The sequence below is a fragment of the Lathyrus oleraceus genome, chromosome 5 (genome assembly GCF_024323335.1).
Source record: "Lathyrus oleraceus cultivar Zhongwan6 chromosome 5, CAAS_Psat_ZW6_1.0, whole genome shotgun sequence".
Taxonomy (NCBI): domain Eukaryota; kingdom Viridiplantae; phylum Streptophyta; class Magnoliopsida; order Fabales; family Fabaceae; genus Lathyrus; species Lathyrus oleraceus.
Window position 1 is genome coordinate 486,181,831 of NC_066583.1, and position 21,673 is coordinate 486,203,503.

The window sequence follows — 21,673 nt, forward strand, 5'->3', positions numbered from 1 at the left end:
TGGGTTTTAAATACGACCTGCGTGTCGTGCCTCTCCTTTTGATCTCTTAATGTAACTTCTTTTCTCATCTCAATCCCTCGTATGTAAAACGAGTTTCTTCTGTAATGTAATGAAGAAAGAGAAGAAGACAATGTTATGAAGAAAGAGAAGAATTCAATGTCAAAGGAGGACAACCTTGAAGATCAAAGGAGGGCAACCTTGAAGATCTTGCTTGGAGAAGCTTAGATCGTTGTAGGTTATCTTAGGTTCTCTCATTGGCTTGGGAGAACAATTGTGCTAGGGGCCATAACTGTTTCATTTTGTTTGTATGTATGTTGATACATGTGAATGTATGTTGATGCATGTGAGAGACGATTTATATGATAAATAAGTCGGTGAGATCATAACAATTACAATTCCCTCAAATTAAATATTAAGTTTATGCTTTCCAAGTTTTAACACTCATCAAGACTAGTAATGGATAATGTAGGTTTCGCCTACGCGAGGTGCATGATCTATATATTAGTAAGGTGCGATGGGATAATTGTAATATCCAACTATTAAAACAATGGGTCAAACTTAACTAAACAAATTATAATAAGATTATATATATGTTTAGAAGCAAGAGTTGGGAATGATCCATATGATGGATTGGAATAAGGAGTTATTCACCCAACTGAAATTTTCGAGAGTTGTATGAGATACAATTGGAAGGAGTTCCTACCTAAATAACCTAGTTTTGTGTAATCCGCCTACGCGGACTTAGAACGAAGTGAAATATGGATCTCGACCCACTAGAAAATCTTCCAACGGGATTTTCCGAATCAAATGATGAGGGTCATTTGTTTTGAATAAAATAGTGGGAGCATGTTTAATTAAAGGCCTAATTAAATATGTCAATGATACTTACATTTTCATTAACCCTTATGTAGATAACCATGACAACAAACACCTCTAACAACATATTCCGATCAAACCTTGAGAAAGAAAAATTGTCTGGGACAAATTTTCTGGATTGGTACCGAAACATGAGGATTGTCCTCAAACATGATAAAGGGAAAGGCAAGGAAGTTGCAAACCCAAACCCACTATTGCTGCTTTGAAGCCTAGTGGAAGCATAGAAAAGGAAGGCACCTGCTTCCATTGCGGTAAGATCGCACACTGGAAGAGGAACTGCCCAAAGTACCTGGAAGATAGGAAGAATGGAGTAGAGACTCCAACTTCAGATATTTTTGTTATTGAAATTAATTTATCTACTTCAGCATCATGGGTATTAGATACCGGATGCGGTTCTCACATTTGTACAAATGTGCAAGAACTAAAAGGGAGTAGAAAACTGGCAAAAGGTGAAGTCGACCTACGAGTTGGTAATGGAGCAAAGGTTGCTGCCTTAGCCGTAGGAACTTATGAATTGACTTTACCTAGTGGTTTAATAATTCAGTTAGAGAACTGTTATTATGTACCAGCAATTAGCAGGAATATTATTTCCGTTTCTTGTTTGGACAAGATTGGTTTTTCATTCATGATAAAGAACAATTGTTGCTCAATTTATTTGAATGATATATTCTATGCTACTGCACAAATGAGCAATGGACTGTATGTCCTTGATCTCGAAATGCCTATATATAACATTAATACTAAAAGGATGAAACCTAACGAGTTAAATCCAACTTACCTTTGGCATTGTCGATTAGGCCACATAAATGAGAAACGCATTTCCAAACTCCATAAAGATGGACTCTTGGACTCTTTTGATTATGAATCATATGAGACATGCAGATCTTGTTTAATTGGAAAGATGACAAAGTCTCCATTCACAGGAAAAGATGAAAGAGCTAATGATCTTTTGGCCCTCATACATACTGATGTATGTGGACCACTGAACATACCAGCCAGAGGAGGTTTTCAGTACTTCATCACATTCACTGATGATTTCAGTAGATATGGTTATGTGTATTTAATGAAACACAAATCAGAGTCCTTTGAAAAGTTCAAGGAATTCAAGAATGAAGTACAAAACCAACTAGGTAAGAATATTAAAACTCTTCGATCAGATCGAGATGGTGAGTATTTAAGCCTAGAGTTTGATGACCATCTGAAAGAGTGTGGGATCCTATCCCAACTTACTCCTCCTGGAACACCCCAATGGAATGGTGTATCTGAGAGAAGAAATTGAACCCTGTTAGACATGGTCCGATCCATGATGAGTCACGCCGATCTTCCAAACTCCTTTTGGGGACATGCACTATTGACAGCAGCTTACACACTTAACCGTATTCCATCCAAGAAGGTTGATAAGACACCATATGAGATATGGAGTGGTAAGAAACCACATATGTCTTACATGAAGATTTGGGGTTGCGAGGTTTATGTGAAACGACAAATTTCAACTAAGCTTGAGCCCAAATCTGACAAATGCTTATTTGTGGGGTATCCTAAAGAAACAAAAGGGTATTACTTCTACAATCCTTCTGAGGGCAAAGTATTTGTCGCTCGAACTGGAGTTTTCCTAGAAAAGGATTTTATTTCCAAAGGAACCAGTGGGAGGAAAGTAGAGCTTGAAGAAATTCAAGAATCACAAAGCATAGATACACCTATGGAGGAATTAGAGCAGGAAACACAAGAAGTTGTGGAAGAGCAACCTGCTCAAGTAGAACAAAACCAGCGTAGGTCAAGCAGGATACGTCAACTACCTGAGAGATATGGATATCTCATAACTGATCAAGGTGATGTATTACTCATGGATCAAGATGAGCCTGTGACCTACAAAGAGGCCATAACTGGTCCCGAGTCTGAGAAGTGGCTAGAAGCCATGAAATCTGAAATGGATTCCATGTACACAAACCAAGTTTGGACCTTGGTAGAGCCTCCTTTAGGAGTTAACCCTATAGGATGCAAGTGGGTCTTCAAAAAGAAGACTGACATGGATGGTAAGGTACATACCTATAAGGCAAGACTGGTTGCAAAAGGATATAAACAAATTCATGGGATTGACTATGATGAAACCTTTTCACCAGTTGCAATGCTTAAATCTGTTCGGATTTTACTTGCTATCGCTGCATATCATGATTATGAAATATGGCAGATGGATGTCAAAACTGCTTTCCTTAATGGAAATCTTCTTGAGGATGTGTACATGACACAGCCTGAAGGATTTGACATGCCAAAGGAAGCCCAAAAGATATGTAAGTTACAAAGATCAATCTATGGATTGAAGCAAGCTTCCAGAAGCTGGAATCTTCGTTTTGATGAAATAGTAAAACAATATGGATTCATCAAGAACGAAGATGAGCCTTGTGTCTACAAGAAGGTTAATGGGAGCATGATCGTTTTCCTGGTATTATATGTAGATGACATATTACTCATTGGAAACGATATCCCTACCCTGCAACAAGTAAAGACTTGGTTGGGGAAATGCTTTTCTATGAAGGACCTAGGTGAAGCAGCCTATATATTAGGAATCAGAATCTATAGAGATAGATCACAAAAACTGCTTGGCCTAAGTCAGAGTACATACATAGACAAAGTGTTGAGACGCTTTAATATGCATGATTCCAAGAAAGGATTCATACCTATGCAACATGGCATGTGTCTATCAAAAACACAATCCCCTTTAACTAAGGAAGAAAGGGATCGCATGAATAAGATTCCATATGCATCTGCAATAGGATCTATCATGTATGCCATGTTATGTACTCGACCAGATGTCTCGTATGCTTTAAGTGCAACGAGTAGGTACCAATCTGATCCTGGTGATGCTCACTGGGTAGTTGTCAAGAATATCCTTAAGTATTTGAGAAGGACTAAGGACTCATTCTTGATATATGGAGGTCAGGAAGAGTTGGTTGTAATTGGATACACCGATGCTAGCTTCCAGACAGATAAGGATGACTCTAGATCGCAATCTGGTTATGTGTTCTGCTTAAACGGTGGCGCTGTGAGATGGAAAAGTTCAAAGCAAGACACAGTTGCTGATTCTACAACCGAGGCCGAGTATATTGCTGCCTCAAGTGCAGCAAAGGAAGCTGTTTGGATCAAAAAGTTCATTAGTGAACTTGGCATAGTTCCTAGCATTGTGGATCCCATTGGTCTCTACTGTGATAACAATGGTGCTATCGCACAAGCCAAGGAGCCTAGATCTCACCAACGATCCAAACACATACTTAGGTGTTATCATCTCATTCGAGAGATAATAGATAGAGGAGATGTGAAAATATGTAAAGTACCTACACTTGACAATATAGCTGACCCACTGACAAAGCCTCTTGCACAGCAGAAGCATGATGGCCATACTAGATCTATGGGTATTAAGGGTATGCCTGATTGGCTCTAGTGCTAGTGGGAGATTGTTGGTGTAAGCCCTAGAGGCCAATACTTTCGGTACTTGTATCGAATTATTTATTAATAATAAAAAGCTTTTTCTTTATTACGTTTGTTTAATAAAGTCCCTAGAATAGTTAGTCTGTTTAATGTGTCAAGTATGACTTAATCATGAGATCACATTAAACATAAGGACACTATTCTTAAAGTATCCGTAGTCGAGCTTTAGTGTGAAGTGGGATAACATGAAAGCATTAAGACTATTATGTTTGTAGACTGATGATCACATCTCATGGATCATGGATAAAGAGTTATCAAGTCTTAAACATAGGTATGAATATTCGGAGTAATATTTATACCGGATTGACCCGCTATGAGAATACTATATATAAAGTTATGCAAAGTGTCATAAGTTATTCTCATGGTGATAATGGTGTATGCCACTCTTCGACCTGAAACCACCATGGACCTTAGATGTAGAGTCGAGTGCTTTATTGTTGATCCAACGTTGTCCGTAACTGGATAACCATAAAGACAGTTGATGGGTACTCCACGAAGCATGCTGAGGGACATGAGTGACCTAGATGGAATTTGCCCATCCTGCATAACAGGATAAATGTCTATGGGCCCAATATTGAACTGGACAAGGATGACACGGTCTATGCCTTGTGTTCAATATAGACATAAGGGCAAAAGGGTAATTATACACATAAGTATTATCATAGAAGGTTTTGTCAGATCACATGACATTTTCGTGTCTTGGGTAGCAGTGATGTGTTGCTAGATACCGCTCACTGTTTATTATGTTAAATGCGTGATTTAATATAATTGCCAACGTCACGAAAACCTACAGGGTCACACACAAAGGACGGATTAATGAGAGATAGAGTAACTAAGGAGTACCGTAAGGTACGGTGCCCTTAAGTGAATTATAGAACATCGTAAGGTACGGCGTGCTTGAGTAGAATACGAAATATGGTAAGGTACCATGGGCTTAAGTGATTTTGGGCATATTATAAGATATGGGCCAAAATACACTTAAGTGGGCTTTTAGCTTGAAGCCCACACAAGTGGTTCTATAAATATAACCCTTGTGCAGAAGCATTGTTAGCGGTTGCATTAATTTCGTTTTCTCACTCTCTCTCTCTCACTCAAAGCCTTCATTCGTACCAGCTAGCACTGAGATTGAAGGAATCCGTTCGTGTGGATTGAGTAGAGACGTTGTCATCGTTCAACGTTCGTGATCGCTTCGTGGATCTGCATCAAAGGTTTTGATTGTCGCAAGAGATCTGCACCAAAGGTTTCAACCGTCACAAGAGGTAAATATTCTATCACTGATCATGACCATTCGTAAGGATCTCTAAAGGAGAAATTTTAATTTCCGCTGCGCTTTGGGTTGCAATTATCCTTCAGAAAGAAATGAACGCCAGAGTCTGTAACTCTACAACACAAAAGAAATGAATACTAGAGTCTATAACTCTACAGGGAAAATGAGAGATAGCCAGAGTCTGTAACTCTACAGGGCGAAATAAATGAATGTCAGGGTCTGTAACTTCACAAGGAAAAATGAGAGAAAAGGGATTTCCCAGAGTTTGTAACTCTACAAGGCAAAAGGAAAGATATCCAGAGTCTATAACTCTATAGGAAAAAGGAAAGATAGCAAGAGTTTGTAACTCTTTAAAGAAGAATGCAAGGATGCTCGCCAGAGTCTGTAACTTTACAAGGCAAGAAGGAAGAATTCCAGAGTCTGTAACTCTTAAAGGAAAAAATGCACAGATGTTCCAAAGTTTGTAACTCTACAAGGAAATATGCATGGATGTGTGTCATAGTCTGTAACTATACAAGGTAGAAAGAAATGATTGTCAGAGTCTGTAACTCTATAGGCAAAAAAAATGAATACCAGAGTCTATAACTCCATCAGGCAAAGAGAAATGTTGTCAGAGTCTATAACTCTTTAAGGAAAAAATAATGGCTTTCAGAGTCTGTAACTCTACAAGGCATTACAAGATTAGAAAGTCAAGAGAATTGAAGGTCAGCAAGTTGGTTGATGGTGGTTGGCCAGATGAATTCATCTAATCAAAACCGGGTCTCCCTAGACCATATCTCCTATAATTTTCACCATATGAAAATAATCCTGAGAATTTCACTTGAAATTGAGTTTGAATTCTCACTGTTTTGAGATTCAAAACTCCAGGGATCCAAGACCTTTTGTGCAATATTCCATTCCTGCAAGCATTCTAAGTGAGATCAAGCACGAGCCAAGGCAAGAACAGTTGAATCCATACATACATTGAAGGTATTTTTCAGAAATTTTCATCTCTTCGATTCTCTCTCAATCTTGTTCAATTCTCTTGATTCTTTGGTTGTCTGAAGTCCTACCAATGTAGGCAAGAAGATTGAGTTGCTTTGAGGCCAAATCGAAGCAACTCAGTTCATGTACCTCAAATTTCAACTCCATGTATCTCTCAATATACTTGGAGTTAGATAAAATTGAGGTGATATTCGTGATCTACACCATTTTTCCTTTCAGATCATGTCCTCTTTTTCCATTTTTGATAAGGTGATGAATGGACCAGTCCGGCCAAGGTCGCCTAAGAAGACGACCGGCGCTTTGCTCCGACAATGATGTGGCATGGTGTAATACCCCAAAATTTACCCTTCATTTTTCCTGGAAGCATACGCTTTACACCTCATGCATGCATTCATTTTTAGGTCATTTAGCATTTGCATTTCATCATGGCAATCGGAATCGGATCCAAGGAGCTTGAACATCATCCAAGACACTTTGTGGGCTCTATTTAGATGATCAGTCAAAACAAGGGGAAGACTTGAGTTACTTCCACCAGGGGTCTATTCGTCAGTCAAAACATTAATCTTAAAAGAGCAAAGGTTTGTTCATGAGATGTCATGCTCGCTAGGCGAAGCCCACGTGTTTTGAAAAAAAAAACGAAAAAAAAGAAACGAAAAAAAAACGAAAAACGAAAAAAAATAATAATAATAATAAAAATGGAAAACAAAAAAAAAATAAAAAAAAAATAAAAAAAAATAAATAAAATAAATAAATAAATAAATAAAAAATCTTGGACTTGGACCTCTCTCATTTGAGCCCACAGGTCCACAAAAATCAGGTTATAAATTCAGAGTTTCAGTGAAACAAATATTCATTCTATTCCTACTACCCTGGCAGGAAAAAGAAAGTGAGAGAAGAGCTAACAGAGTTCAGAGCAAACTCTAGAGACTGAAGGGAACTCAACTGCACAGAATCACCTCTGCCTCACAAAACCCTAAAGATTGTTTTGTAAACCTCACGGGTGCAACTTAATTTCAATCAAGCTCTCCAATCAGGTTTGCCCTTATTCCCATTACCTTTGTGCTTTGAATTTGAATACTCTGAATGTTTGAGGTATTATGGGTGAATTTGATACCCTTTTGATGCATGTCTTTTTTGTGAATTTTAATGGCATGATTCATGTGGTTACATTTTGATTTGGGGGCAACTCTTGATTACCCTATTTTTTTGTCTCTAACTTGTTTGTTGAGTTTTTGTGAGGGCGCATGACTTTTGCAGGGATAACTTGCGTGGTTTCCCACTTTATTTGTGGGATCCCCTGGAGGTTCATTCCGATTACCTGTACTGACCCACTTTCTTTGATGATGTTAGCTTGGAAGGATCTCAGGGTTTCTCATTCCTTTAATTGTTGTTACCTCGGATCTTCATCCGTGTGGTACTTTTATATTTTTCCCGCATTTTACTGCTTTCCTAGCTGGAAGACCTCGATAGGAGGCAATGTTTTTGTGTTTACTTTATGCAGGTTCCTTTGCCCAGGACTTCCTTTTTGCATGAGCATCTCAAACCCTAACCCTTCATTGATTTTTCTTCTCCTAAACACACGTTTATTCCTTCTACTATAGGCGAGTAAGTCTCCAAAGGTCGAGCATCCGGTAGATTGCGTAGTAACGTCGTTCGTCCAAAACCCAATCCATAACCCCGTAGTTAGCAGAACTACGGCTTGCTCTGATTCTCATTTCAGATGAGATACATAGGCATAAGACGCGATGTCTTACCGAGAACACACCCCCCCCCAACCCATAGGTCAGCCGAGCTACGAAGACTCTGATTCTCATATTCAAATGAGATACGTATGCAGTGGATGCGACATCCGCGCGAGTCATTTTCATTTAACCCCTCTTTTGGTAAACAGCACAAGATAAACTCACACCCTTTAGACAAGAACTACAAAAGTGGATCCCGTAGAGTACTACCAATGCGTAGGGGTGCTAATACCTTCCCTTCGCATAACCGACTCCCGAACCTAAGATTTGGTTGCGAGACCTTGTCTTTTCCTTTCCTCTTTTCAGGTTTACTTCGAGCGTTTCCTTTCCCTCCTTTGGGATAAATAACGCACGGTGGCGACTCTTCTGTCATTTTCTTTCGCCGGTTGTTTTTTCGCACACTGTATTTTTCAGGTTGCGACAGCTGGCGACTCTGCTGGGGACCCGGTTTCCTTAAGGGAGTCCCTCCTAGATTTTGTAGTTTATTTGTTTATTAAGTGTTCATGCTTTTGTACAGTTATTTACCTTATTGCATTGTGTACATATCATTGTTGTATCTGTTGGCTGGCTATGGCTGCTTGGTGATCTTTGTGAGATGAGTTCTATACCCGAACTCGAGTGCACTTAGGATAGGAGAATGGCATAGCCTTGTCGACTTGTGTGGAGTTATTCCTTAGCAAGTTGACTTGCAAGCCCATTCACTTGGTGGAGGTCATGTTGAGATCAATAATGTCACACAAGTAAGTTGTGGTTAGACATTACTTTTTCCAATATAGACCTTAAAAGTCGAGGACCTTAGTTTACCAAACCCATCTTGGCCTATTCGTAGGACGTAGTGCGAAAGTCGTTCAAGTGTAAGATTTGATACGATTGTTACGCGATACTACACTCATAAGAGTCTCTCTTGAGAATATTTTTGGAATACGAGTATTCGTTCCTCCGATAATATCCGAAAGATGGGGTTATGACTATGGGAACCTTTTGTAGAACATGTTTGGCAGGTTTAAACCTTAGTACACTCCTTTTGGGTGGTTCTTAACCTAAACTCCATGCTCGTGACTTGCAACAAACCCTTGATTCATGGTTGATTCGATCAAGTATCCTTAATATCAATGAAAACTTAGGTGTTGATAAGGTGTAAACCATAATCCACCAAAATGGGTGGTTGATATTAAGGATAACATGATCCATCCCATGACCTTTGTTTGGTGTGCTCTTAATTTCTCTCCAGACAGTGCAACCTGACAGATGTTCAAGCAGATACAGCGATCCGGATTCCCATGCCACTGCATTGCATTCACATCATTTTTCATTCATATCATTTAACACATGTTTATCTATTCCCAGGGGCTCATATCTTCTTCTTGATTCTAGTCGGGGTTTTTTTTCTTACACTGTTTATCAAATGTGAGACTGGAATCAAGGGGGTAGAATACTTGTGGAACTGATAAATATGTCATTGCATTTGCATACATATTAGCATGTCGTGCATAACAGGTACCTCCACAGTATTCTCAGTTTATTTGGTGTTCCATCAGCAGGATAGCTGACCCAGGCATTCACCGGTACGGTACCCGCAGAAACCAACAGAGAGTAATGGAAAGCCTACAGGTAGAGTTCGCCGAGATGAAAATCCACATGAATCAATTCATGGATGTGGTTCAAGGGGTGGCTCAGGGACAGCAAGAGCTCAGGCAGATGATGCAGAGGAATCCCGCCACTACTCAACCACACCTGGCCACAATATTGAGAACTGCAAAGCTTTTAAGCACGTAGTTCAGGACCTCATTGATTCAAAGGCTGTTAACTTTGCACCAGCTCCTAATGTCGTCAACAATCCCATGCCCCAGCATGGTGGAGCCAACGTTAACATGGTTGAAGGAGAAGTCAAATTAGTCTCTGCGGTCAACAATGAAGATGGGGATAGTGATTGCGACATCGATAATTGGGTGCGTCCGAGGATCCCGGGTGAAGTTCTCAACAATTGGTCTTCTGAGGAGATTGTCCAAGCCACTTGTCTGGAGGAGTAATTTTCTTTGTTTATTCATGCATATCCAAGTCTTACGTTCCACCAGGGGGCAATGACTCATTGTAGGGCTCATCTATGTGACACTTGCATTTTTTATCATAAATAAAGGACGTCTTTTTGCATTCAAATATTCCGTTCCCTGTCTTTCTATTTTTGCAGTTTTCAAAAAAAATGGCAATGTTTTGTTTAGTTTCCACTTTTTTTCACACTCATAAGCACATACCATCACTCATGCAGATGCACATCACCGGATCCTATTGATAACGGTTCTGCTATGGCTCGCTTCGACTTTGAAAATCCAATCTTTCAAGCTGAAGAAGAGGGTGATGAAGACTGTGAACTCCCTGAAGAACTTACCAGGTTATTAAAACAAGAGGAAAGGGTCATTCAACCGCATCAAGAGTCTGCTGAAGTGATTAATCTCGGCACCAAGGACGCCAAGAGAGAAATCAAGATAGGGGCTGCTTTGGAAGACAATGTGAAGAAGGGGTTGATTGAATTGCTGCAAGAGTATGTTGACATCTTCGCTTGGTCTTATCAGGACATGCCAGGGCTTGACACAGACATCGTGGTACATCACTTGCCACTCAAAGAAGGTTGTCCTCCGGTCAAGTAGAAGCTCAGAAGAACAAGACCAGAGATGGCTGTCAAGATAAAGGAAGAAGTGCAAAAACAGTTGGATGCAGGGTTTCTAGAAGTCACAAATTATCCGCCATGGGTTGCAAATATCGTTCCGGTACCTAAGAAGGATGGAAAGGTACGGATGTGTGTTGACTACTGGGATCTTAACAGGGCTAGTCCTAAAGATGATTTCCCCTTACCTCATATTGACTTTTTGGTGGATAACACAGCTCAGTTCTCGGTATTCTCCTTCGTGGATGGCTTTTCTGGCTATAATCAAATTAAGATGGCACCAGAAGACATGGAGAAGACAACATTCATAACCCCATGGGGCACCTTCTGCTACAAGGTGATGTCGTTTGGTCTGAAAAACACCGGAGCAACATATCAACGAGCTATGGTGACTCTTTTCCATGATATGATTCATCATGAAATAGAGGTTTATATTGACGATATGATTGCCAAATCTCAGACAGAAGAAGAACATTTGTTGAATTTGCAGAAACTGTTTGAGCGTTTGAGGAAATTCAAGCTGAGGTTTAATCCGAACAAGTGTACTTTCGGGGTGAGATCTGGGAAACTGCTGGGTTTTATTGTTAGTGAAAAAGGGATCGAGGTGGATCCTGACAAAGTAAAAGCGACACAGGAAATGCCTGAGCCAAGAACAGAAAAACAAGTCTGTGGTTTCTTAGGGAGGTTGAACTACATTGCAAGGTTCATCTCTCACCTAACAGCCACGTGTGAGCCGATATTCAAATTGTTGAGAAAAGATCAGGCTATCAGGTGGAATGATGATTGTCAAAGGGCGTTCGAGAAGATAAAAGAGTATTTGCAGAATCCTCCTATCATTGTGCCTCCGGTCCCAGGGAGACCGCTGATTATGTATTTGACAGTACTAGACAATTCCATGGGTTGTGTTCTCGGTCAACACGACGAGACAGGTAGGAAAGAGCATGCCATCTACTACCTGAGTAAGAAATTCACAGATTACGAGTCGAGATACTCAATGCTTGAAAAAACATGTTGTGCACTTGCTAAGCGATTGAGACAATACATGCTGTCTCACACAACCTTACTGATCTCCAAGATGGATCCAGTCAAGTATATATTTGAGAAGCCAGCTCTCACCGGAAGAGTTGCTCGTTGGCAAATGGTACTGACAGAGTACGACATCCAGTATACTTCCCAGAAAGCCATCAAGGGAAGTATTCTGTCAGACTATCTTGCTCAACAGCCGGTTGAAGATTACGAGCCGATGAAGTTTGATTTTCCAGATGAAGACATCATGTTCCTCAAGATGAAAGACTGCGAAGAGCTAGTTGTTGAGGAGGGACCTGATCCAGACGAAAAGTGGACTTTAATGTTTGATGGGGCCGTCAACGCCAGAGGAAGTGGAATTGGTGCTGTCATTACAACTCCGAAAGGTGCCCACATGCCTTTCACCGCTCGTCTGACTTTCGAGTGCACCAATAATGAAGCTGAGTATGAAGCATGTATCTTGGGTATTGAACAAGCCATTGATTTGAGAATCAAGACTTTGGACATCTTCGGAGATTCAGCTCTGGTAATCAATCAAGTGAATGGTGATTGGAACACTCTCCAGCCTACTCTGGTCCCCTACAGAGATTACACGAGAAGACTATTGACTTTCTTCACAACAGTAAAGCTGTACCATATACCTCGTGATGAGAACCAGATGGCAGATGCTCTTGCTACTCTATCCTCCATGATCACGGTGATCCGTTGGAACCATGCTCCCAAGATCGACGTGATGCGCCTTGATAGGGCTGCGTATGTGTTTGCCGCTGAACTGGTAGTTGATGACAAGCCTTGGTATCATGACATCAAGTGCTTTCTGAAGAATCAAGAGTACCCTGCAGGGGTATCCAACAATGATAGAAAGACTTTGAGAAGATTGGAAGGCAGTTTCATCTTGAATAAAGACGATGTTCTGTATAAGAGGAACTTCGACATGGTTTTGCTCAGATGCGTGGACAGACACGAAGCAGACATGTTAATGCAGGAAGTTCATGGAGGCTCCTTCGGTACTCATGCCGGCGGACATGCAATGGCTAAGAAATTTTTGAGAGCAGGTTATTACTTGATGACCATGGAATCTGATTGTTTCAAATATGCTCGCATAAATGCCAGATTTATGTTGATAAGGTGCATGTGCCGCCAAATCCTTTGAATGTGACGTCTTCGTCATGGCCCTTTGCTATGTGGGGCATCGATATGATTGGAAAGATTGAGCCGACCGCCTCCGATGGGCATCGCTTCATCCTTGTTGCCATCGACTATTTCACCAAATGGGTCGAAGCAGCGTCATTTGCGAAGGTCACCAGACATGTGGTTGCCCGATTCATCAAGAGAGAAATCATTTGTCGCTATGGGATTCCCGAAAGAATCATTACTGATAATGGTTCTAATCTCAATAACAAAATGATGAGGGAGTTGTGCCAGAACTTCAACATTCAGCATCACAATTCTTCCTCTTACCGCCCTAAGATGAACGGTGCTTTTGAAGCGGCAAATAAGAACATAAAGAAGATTGTGCAGAAGATGGTCGTTACGTACAGAGATTGGCATGAGATGCTAACCTTCGCCTTGCATGGGTACCGTACTTCAGTACGTACATCGACCGGAGCAACCCCTTACTCCCTTGTGTATGGTATGGAAGCAGTCCTACCTGTTGAAGTGGAAATTCCTTCTCTAAGAGTCCTGTTGGATGTCAAGTTAGATGAAGCTGAATGGATTCAGACAAGGTTCAATGAGTTGAGTCTTATCGAAGAGAATCGAATGGAAGCCATTTGTCATGGGCAGTTGTATCAAAGTCGGATGAAGAGAGCCTTTGATCAGAAAGTGCGTCCTCGATGCTTCCAGGTCGGAGATTTGGTGTTGAAAAGGATCCTTCCTCCTCAGACAGATCACAGGGGCAAGTGGACTCCTAACTATGATGGACCGTATATTGTCACCAAGGTTTTTGATGGTGGGGCCTTAATGCTTGCAACGATGGATGGTGAAAACTTCACTTCCCCGGTGAACTCAGACGCAGTTAAAAAATACTTCGAATGAAATAGACCCGCTGGACAATAAAAAGAGTAGTCCAGGAAAAAATGGGCATCCCGGCGAACCAAGGAAATGAAAAAGGTTCGGGCAAAAATTAGGGATTAAAAGTGAAAAGATTGTACACCCGGTAAGTTGAAAACCTAAAAAGGCAACTTAGGCAAAAATGGGTATCCCGGTGGATTAAAAACCCGAAAAGGGCGATCCAGGCAAAAGTTAGGGATTAAGCGAATGACTGCGTTCTGAGTAGTTCTGAATCTCATCTCGTGTCAATGACTGGAAACTTTTGAAGGATAGGAAACAGTCCAATCACTCTTTTCAGAAAGCTGGTCATCTGGAGGATCTTGAAGACGAGCAAGTCATAGCAGAATTGGAACCCAATAGAAATCCATTTCACATTGCCATTAGATTAATGTCTGTTTTTATCTTTTGTGCGATTACCTCTTTCCAGGGATTGCTTCCTGAGGTAAATGCATATTCAGAGGCCATTCAATCAATAAAATCATGTTATTCAGTATATCTCTGTTTTCATTTTCATTTTACTGTTTTGTTGGCAAGAATGACGTCCGAATTTTTGATAAACATTGCATCATGACACATAAGAGCTTTACAGGTACATGCTTAATAAACATCTAAAATTGTTGTAGATTTTAAGTGCTTTGGATCGTCTATTCAGAACAGGTACCCTCGGGGCATTTCCTTAAAATCCCATGCAGATGATCGTGAATGTTTTCCACCAACAGACGAATTCGGTATCTTATCCCTGTAGAGATGATCAGAGCGTTGGATTCTTCAATCCCCAGCAGGTTCTCACCACTGTACCTCCCCCCAAGCGGTGGTTTCAGATTATACACTCCCCAGTAGAGTTGACAGTGTCAGACTATATACCCCCAGCGGAGTTGACAGTGCCAGAATGTATCTTCGCAGCAGAAGCGGTTGCTTCTCAGAGTTCGATGTCAGATTGATGATCTCAACGCCAGATTCCATGGTCTCTTTCCTTAAAGCAGAATCTCGGCACCGTATCGGTGTTCACTTCCTCTGCTAAGCCGTCTCTCTCGCAGATTATGGTTGCCATAACCACTATCGCTTTCCCCAACAGCAGATTTTCAGTGTCGTTCTCTCCCCAGTCAGAATCTCGGTATTTCGTCATTGCTAGAACACCGTGTGGCGGGTCATTTCCCCACAGAATTCTTTGTGCTGTGCATCTCCAGCAGCCTGGCCAGGGTCTAGAAGATGGTGATCATTTCCCCAGCAGATCCCCTTGCCTCAGTTTGGCATTCTACCCAGCATTTCGCATCCCTGTATGTAGAATCATATTGCATTGCATCCTCCCAAATCGCGTAGCATTTCCATTTTCATGGAGCATTACGATATTGAAAAATTCAAACATACGCATGTAAGCATAAAACATTCTCGGTATCCCAAGTGATAAGCCAGAAGTTGTTTCCAGTACTCAGACTGAAGATTGTTCATGACTTACCTTTGTTATCCCCAGCAAGTGTCATTGGCCCATGCGCCGCCTCTATTGTCGTTCCCTATTTATGCCGATGCTGACAGGCATGAAGTTTCCGGTATTCAGACCGAAGTGGCGTTCAGGCCAATTTTCCGATGTTCAGATCGAAGAAGTTTCCAACGTTCAGGTCGATGCAACTTATGGCGTTCAGGCCAATTTTCTGATCTTCAGATCGAAGAAGTTTCCGACGTTCAGGTCGATGCAACTTGTGGCGTTCATGCCAGTTTTCCGATGTTCAGATCGAAGAAGTTTCTGACGTTCAGGTCGATGCAACTTGTGGCATTCAGGCCAGTTTTCCGGTGTTCAGACCAAAGTGGCATTCAGGCCAATTTTTCGATGTTCAGATCGAAGAAGTTTCCGACGTTCAGGTCGATGCGACTTGTGGCGTTCAGGCCAGTTTTCCGATGTTCAGATCGAAGAAGTTTCCGACGTTCAGATCGATGCAACTTGTGGCATTCAGGCCAATTTTCTGATGTTCAGATCGAAGAAGTTTCCGACGTTCAGGTCGATGCAACTTGTGGCATTCAGGCCAATTTTCCGACGTTCAGATCGAAGAAGTTTCCGACGTTCAGGTCGACGCAACTTGTGGCATTCAGGCCAGCCTCTCGATGTTCAGACTGATATTAATAATCTCATATCTCCCGATGTTCAGATCGAAGTCATTTCCAGTATTCAGACTGATGAGCGGCATTCAGGCCATGGTTATTTTTGTGTTACCATTTATTTTGGTATCTAGGTTAACATTCTTTTTCGGTATTCAGACTGATGAGCGGCATTCAGGCCATGGTTATTTCTGTGTTACCATTTATTTTGGTATCCAGGTTAACATTCTTTTTCGGTATTCATACTGACTCTCACCGTACCAGACGGATTCTTCTTTCAAGACCACCTCTTTGCCGATTCTGACAGGCATTGTTACTTCACTTCACTTCAGTGCAAATTTTTGGGCTTTTATTGTATTCAATCCCTTGATACCTCGAAAGCACGAAAGTCGCTGCTATCTTCTTTCCAGGTCTCCAGTTGATTGAATAGGGGCAGTTGTAATACCCCAAAATTTACCCTTCATTTTTCCTGGAAGCATACGCTTTACACCTCATGCATGAATTCATTTTTAGGTCATTTAGCATTTGCATTTCATCATGGCAATCGAAATCTGATCCAAGGAGCTTGAACATCATCCAAGACACTTTGTGGGCTCTATTTAGATGATCAGTCAACACAAGGGGAAGACTTGAGTTACTTCCAACAGGGGTCTATTCGTCAGTCAAAACGTTAATCTTGAAGGAGCAAAGGTTTGTTCATGAGTTGTCATGCTCGCTAGGCGAAGCCCACGTGTTTTGAAAAAAAAACGAAGAAAAAAAAACGAAAAAAAAATGGAAAACGAAAAAAACAATAAAAAAAAATAATAAAATAATAAAATAATAAAATAAATAAATAAATAAAAGAAAAATCTTGGACTTGAACCTCTCTCATTTGAGCCCACAGGTCCACAAAAATCAGGTTATAAATTCATATTTTCAGTGAAACAAATATTCATTCTATTCCTATTACCCTGGCTGGAAAAAGAAAGTGAGAGAAGAGCTAACAGAGTTCAGAGCAACCTCCAGAGACTGAAGGGAACTCAACTGCACAGAATCACCTCTGCCTCACATAAACCCTAAAGATTGTTTTGTAAACCTCACGGGTGCAACTCAATTTCAATCAAGCTCTCCAATCAGGTTTGCCCTTATTCCCATTACCTTTGTGCTTTGAATTTGAATACTCTGAATGTTTGAGGTATTATGGGTGAATTTGATACCCTTTTGATGCATATCTTTTTTGTGAATTTTAATGGTATGATTCATGTGGTTACATTTTGATTTGGGGGCAACTCTTGATTACCCTATTTTTTTGTCTCTAACCTGTTTGTTGAGTTTTTGTGAGGGCACATGACTTTTGCAGGGATAACTTGCGTGGTTTCCCACTTTAATTGTGGGATAACCCCTGGAGGTTCATTCCGATTACCTGTACTAACCCACTTTCTTTGATGATGTTAGCTTGGAAGGATCTCAAGATTTCTCATTCCTTTAATTGTTGTTACCTCGGATCTTCATCCGTGTGGTACTTTTACATTTTTCCCGCATTTTACTGCTTTCCTAGCTGGAAGACCTCGATAGGAGGCAATGTTTTTGTGTTTACTTTATGCAGGTTCCTTTGCCCAGGACTGCCTTTTTGCATGAGCATCTCAAACCCTAACCCTTCATTGATTTTTCTTCTCCTAAACACACGTTTATTCCTTCTACTACAGGCGAGTAAGTCTCCAAAGGTCGAGCATCCGGTAGATTGCGTAGTAACATCGTTCGTCCAAAACCCAATCCATAACCCCGTAGTTAGCAGAACTACGGCTTGCTCTGATTCTCATTCCAGATGAGATACGTAGGCATAAGACGCGATGTCTTACCGAGCACACCCCCCCCCCCCAACCCATAGGTCAGCCGAGCTACGAAGACTCTCATTCTCATATTCAGATGAGATACGTATGCAGTGGATGCGACATCCGCGTGAGTCATTTTCATTTAACCCCTTTTTTGGTAAACAGCACAAGATAAACTCACACCCTTTAGACAAGAACTACAAAAGTGGATCCCGTAGAGTACTACGGATGCGTAAGGGTGCTAATACCTTCCCTTCGCATAACCGACTCCCGAACCCAAGATTTGGTTGCGAGACCTTGTCTTTTCCTTTCCTCTTTTCAGGTTTACTTCGAGCGTTTCCTTTCCCTCCTTTGGGATAAATAATGCACGGTGGCGACTCTTCTGTCATTTTCTTTCGTCGGTTGTTTTTTCGCACACTGAATTTTTCAGGTTGCGACACATGGTCCTGAGCCTTTGGATTGATTTAAATTGTTTTAATCATGAGTGTGCGTTTTAATTATAAAGCGTGTGGACATTTGACTCAGACGCACCATGGAACGCGCGTTGGTGGCCACTTGATCTGTCACCTCAATTAATGAGGGAGATCAAGTGGTCCACGTTTTTTCTGATTATTTGAATTTCATTTTAATTGCTTTATTTTCATTAATTCATATTAGTTTTAATATTAATCCAAAAAATATGAGAGTTTCACCAAAAAAATTCAAATAATTTCCTCTTTCCTATTCTGAATTAAAATTATTTTTTGGATCATTATTAATATTTTTCATGATTTAATTGATTTTTCATTTGTTTTTAATTGTTTAAAAATACTTTTAAATGTCCAAAAATTATGAAATTTTTTCTCCAAGGTCCTTTGACCTTGTTTGACCTATGATAAATCTCATAGCCATTTATTTGGTGTTTTGATGAGGTTTTAGGAATTTGACAAACCATATTTAATTTGAATGCATTATTCTAGTATTTTTAATTGGAATAAATGTCAAATAATTTTGTTGACCAATTGTGATGACTTGTTGGTGTTTGACTCTTGTTGTTGGGCCTTGATCAAGGTTGATTTGACTTTGTCAAAATTAATATCATTGGATTTAGGGGATTGATGGAATGTATATTCCATCTCCCAAAATGAATGAATGATATTAATTTGGTAAAAGTCCTTCCTTGATCAATTTGAGTTTTGATCCATTCCCCTCCCTCTTCATCTCATTCCCCTTCTTTATGCATTCATCTCATTTGGCTTATGATATCTCAAAGTCCTAAAACTAGTTGATTGAAAAATTAACATGGGTATGGATGAGATTAGGCCACACCTTTTGCATATTCTTTTTGTGTGTGGTATGTTTCATGAGTATAGTCCATAATACTATCTCTCTAACATGCATTAACACCAAGATTCTATTGTCCGGCCTCAAATAGTTGTGACTTATACATAAGTCCAATTACGATTGCCTAACATAGCGCTAAATTTGTGACATAAAAGGCATAGCATTCTAGTTAGTGAGATTGTAAGTCTCTCATTTTTCATGGTATTGTGTGGAAACTTGGGCTTCTTTCCTTCCTTTGGAAGATGTTTTGGCTCAAGGATTCATGCTTGTGACAAGTGGGTTGAGTGTTCTCCAAAGAATGTCTAAAAAGAATGGAAAGCAAAAACAAAACAATACTAACTTCTAACCTATTAACTACTAACTTTTGATTTCTAGTCCTTTACTTCAATGTCATTTAATTCTAGCTTTATTTCATTTGCCATTGTTCATATCATTCTAATTGTTTATGTTAATGCAATTTTCACTTTGTCCACTTGGACCATATGGTGTGATATACTTTGTTTGTGTATACTTTGCTTGTTTGTGTGGTCTTTGACCATTAATGTACATAATAACAATAAAAAACCCTAAAAAAAACTTTTGTGTGGACTGTTGGCTGATCTTGGACAAATGGACTTAGAATTTAGGCAACATTCCTATGCTAAAGGACTTGGCCAATGCCAGCTTATTGAGAAATCAAGTGCTTGCAATTTGAAACTTCATCTGATACATCATTCAAGATCTCTCTAAGTTCATCTGCAACATGATCATTGTGAAGCTGTTATTTTGAATCTGTGACTTGTGAAATTCATCTGTTACATGGGCCACCTTGAAGAAGATCATGGAATGGATAAGTTTGGATAGGGCCATCTTTATTTGATTCCTTGCTCTTCAAGATAATATGTGCATTTGTGTGTTGCTTGATTCTAAAAGTCCAAGGGAATCCTGGGTCTCTATTGACATTCTTGTTTATTGGATTGCTACCCACTTGGTCAGATCTTTTCAACTCTAAACTTTTAATTTTGTACATAGGATTAGTCTCTTCGTCTTCTCCCCACTTCTTTAATTTCAAAATCTCTCCCTCTCTTTTTCAAAACCTTCTTTGATTGAACTTATTTTGTTCTAAACTTTGACCTTTTTGCAAAAAGATATAAACTTTGGCCTCATGCCATTGCAATTTCAAACTTCTTTTCTTAAATCGAACTTGTAAATAAACTTAACTATACTTGACTTAAAATTTCAAAAAAAAGTCAAAAAGAACTAACTCATTCAAACCATTTTTAGGCCTTTGTGCCTTTCAAACTTAACTTTTTGTTAAAAAGCAATACATCCACTTTGAAATTTGTATCACGAACTACGAGGTTTTGATCCCTCATTTTTATGTTGGTAAGTAGGCACAAGACCGGAGGTTTTGTCAAACACAAAAATATAATTAATGAATTCGTTTCTCATCCCCCCATTCTATTTATTTGTAAACATCACTTTGTACCAAATACATATGCACACAAAAAGGGCTCCCTAGGATTACCTAGGACACTTTCGGTGCTAACACCTTCCCTCTATGTAACCAACCCCCTTACCTGTAATCTCTGACATTTTATTAGTTTTGATTTGAAAACTTCTTACTTTTGGATTTTATTCGTACTTTTTCCCTTTTCCCTTGGAAACAATAAAAGTGCGGTGGCGACTCTTGTTATTTGATCTCTAGCTTGTCCATAGCTTGACGATCATGAATTTACCGCTATACAATGTAAATTTGAACAATAAGGATATCATTTTTGAATGATTTACAGAATAAAGTTGTATCAACCTTCCTTCTGGTGCAATCATTTTCTAACAGAAAATTGTGTAGTCTTTCATACCATGCTCTAGCAGCTTGTTTTAGACTATACAATGATTTCTTAAGTTTGAAAACAAAATATGGGTTTTTAGGATTTTCAAAACCAGGGGTTGGTGGACATGCACTTCTTCAGTAATGTAACAATTTAGAAATGCACTCTTAACATCCATCTTATATAAGATGATGTTATGATTAACAGCAAAGAAAATTAAGAGATGAATGGACTATAACCTGACAACAGGTGCAAAGGTTTCTATAGAGTCACCCCGTCTTGTGCAACCAGTCGAGCCTTGTTTCTTACTACCTATCCTTGATCGTTCAGCTTGTTTCTAAAAACCCACTTTGTTCAAATAACATGAGTACTTTTGGGTCTTGGCACAAGATCCCAGACTTCATTTTTTCTAGAGAATTGATTGAGTTCCTCTTGCATCGACGGAATCCATTTTTTGTCTAGAGGTGCTTTATTAAATGATGTAGGCTCTATCAGGGACACCAAACCCAAAAAAGTATCTTCAGATGGTTTGAATGAGGGTTTGG

At 39.9% G+C, this 21,673-nt stretch overlaps 1 protein-coding gene across 1 annotated transcript; it reads left to right on the top strand.

Annotated features, from left to right (window-relative positions):
* The first annotated feature begins 3,616 nt into the window (after positions 1 to 3,616).
* Positions 3,617 to 21,272, top strand: LOC127081481 (secreted RxLR effector protein 161-like). The gene is made up of 2 exons (XM_051021735.1): positions 3,617 to 4,003; positions 21,090 to 21,272. Exons 1-2 carry the CDS (start codon positions 3,617 to 3,619, stop codon positions 21,270 to 21,272), a joined length of 570 nt encoding a protein of 189 aa, XP_050877692.1.
* The last annotated feature ends 401 nt before the right edge of the window (positions 21,273 to 21,673 follow it).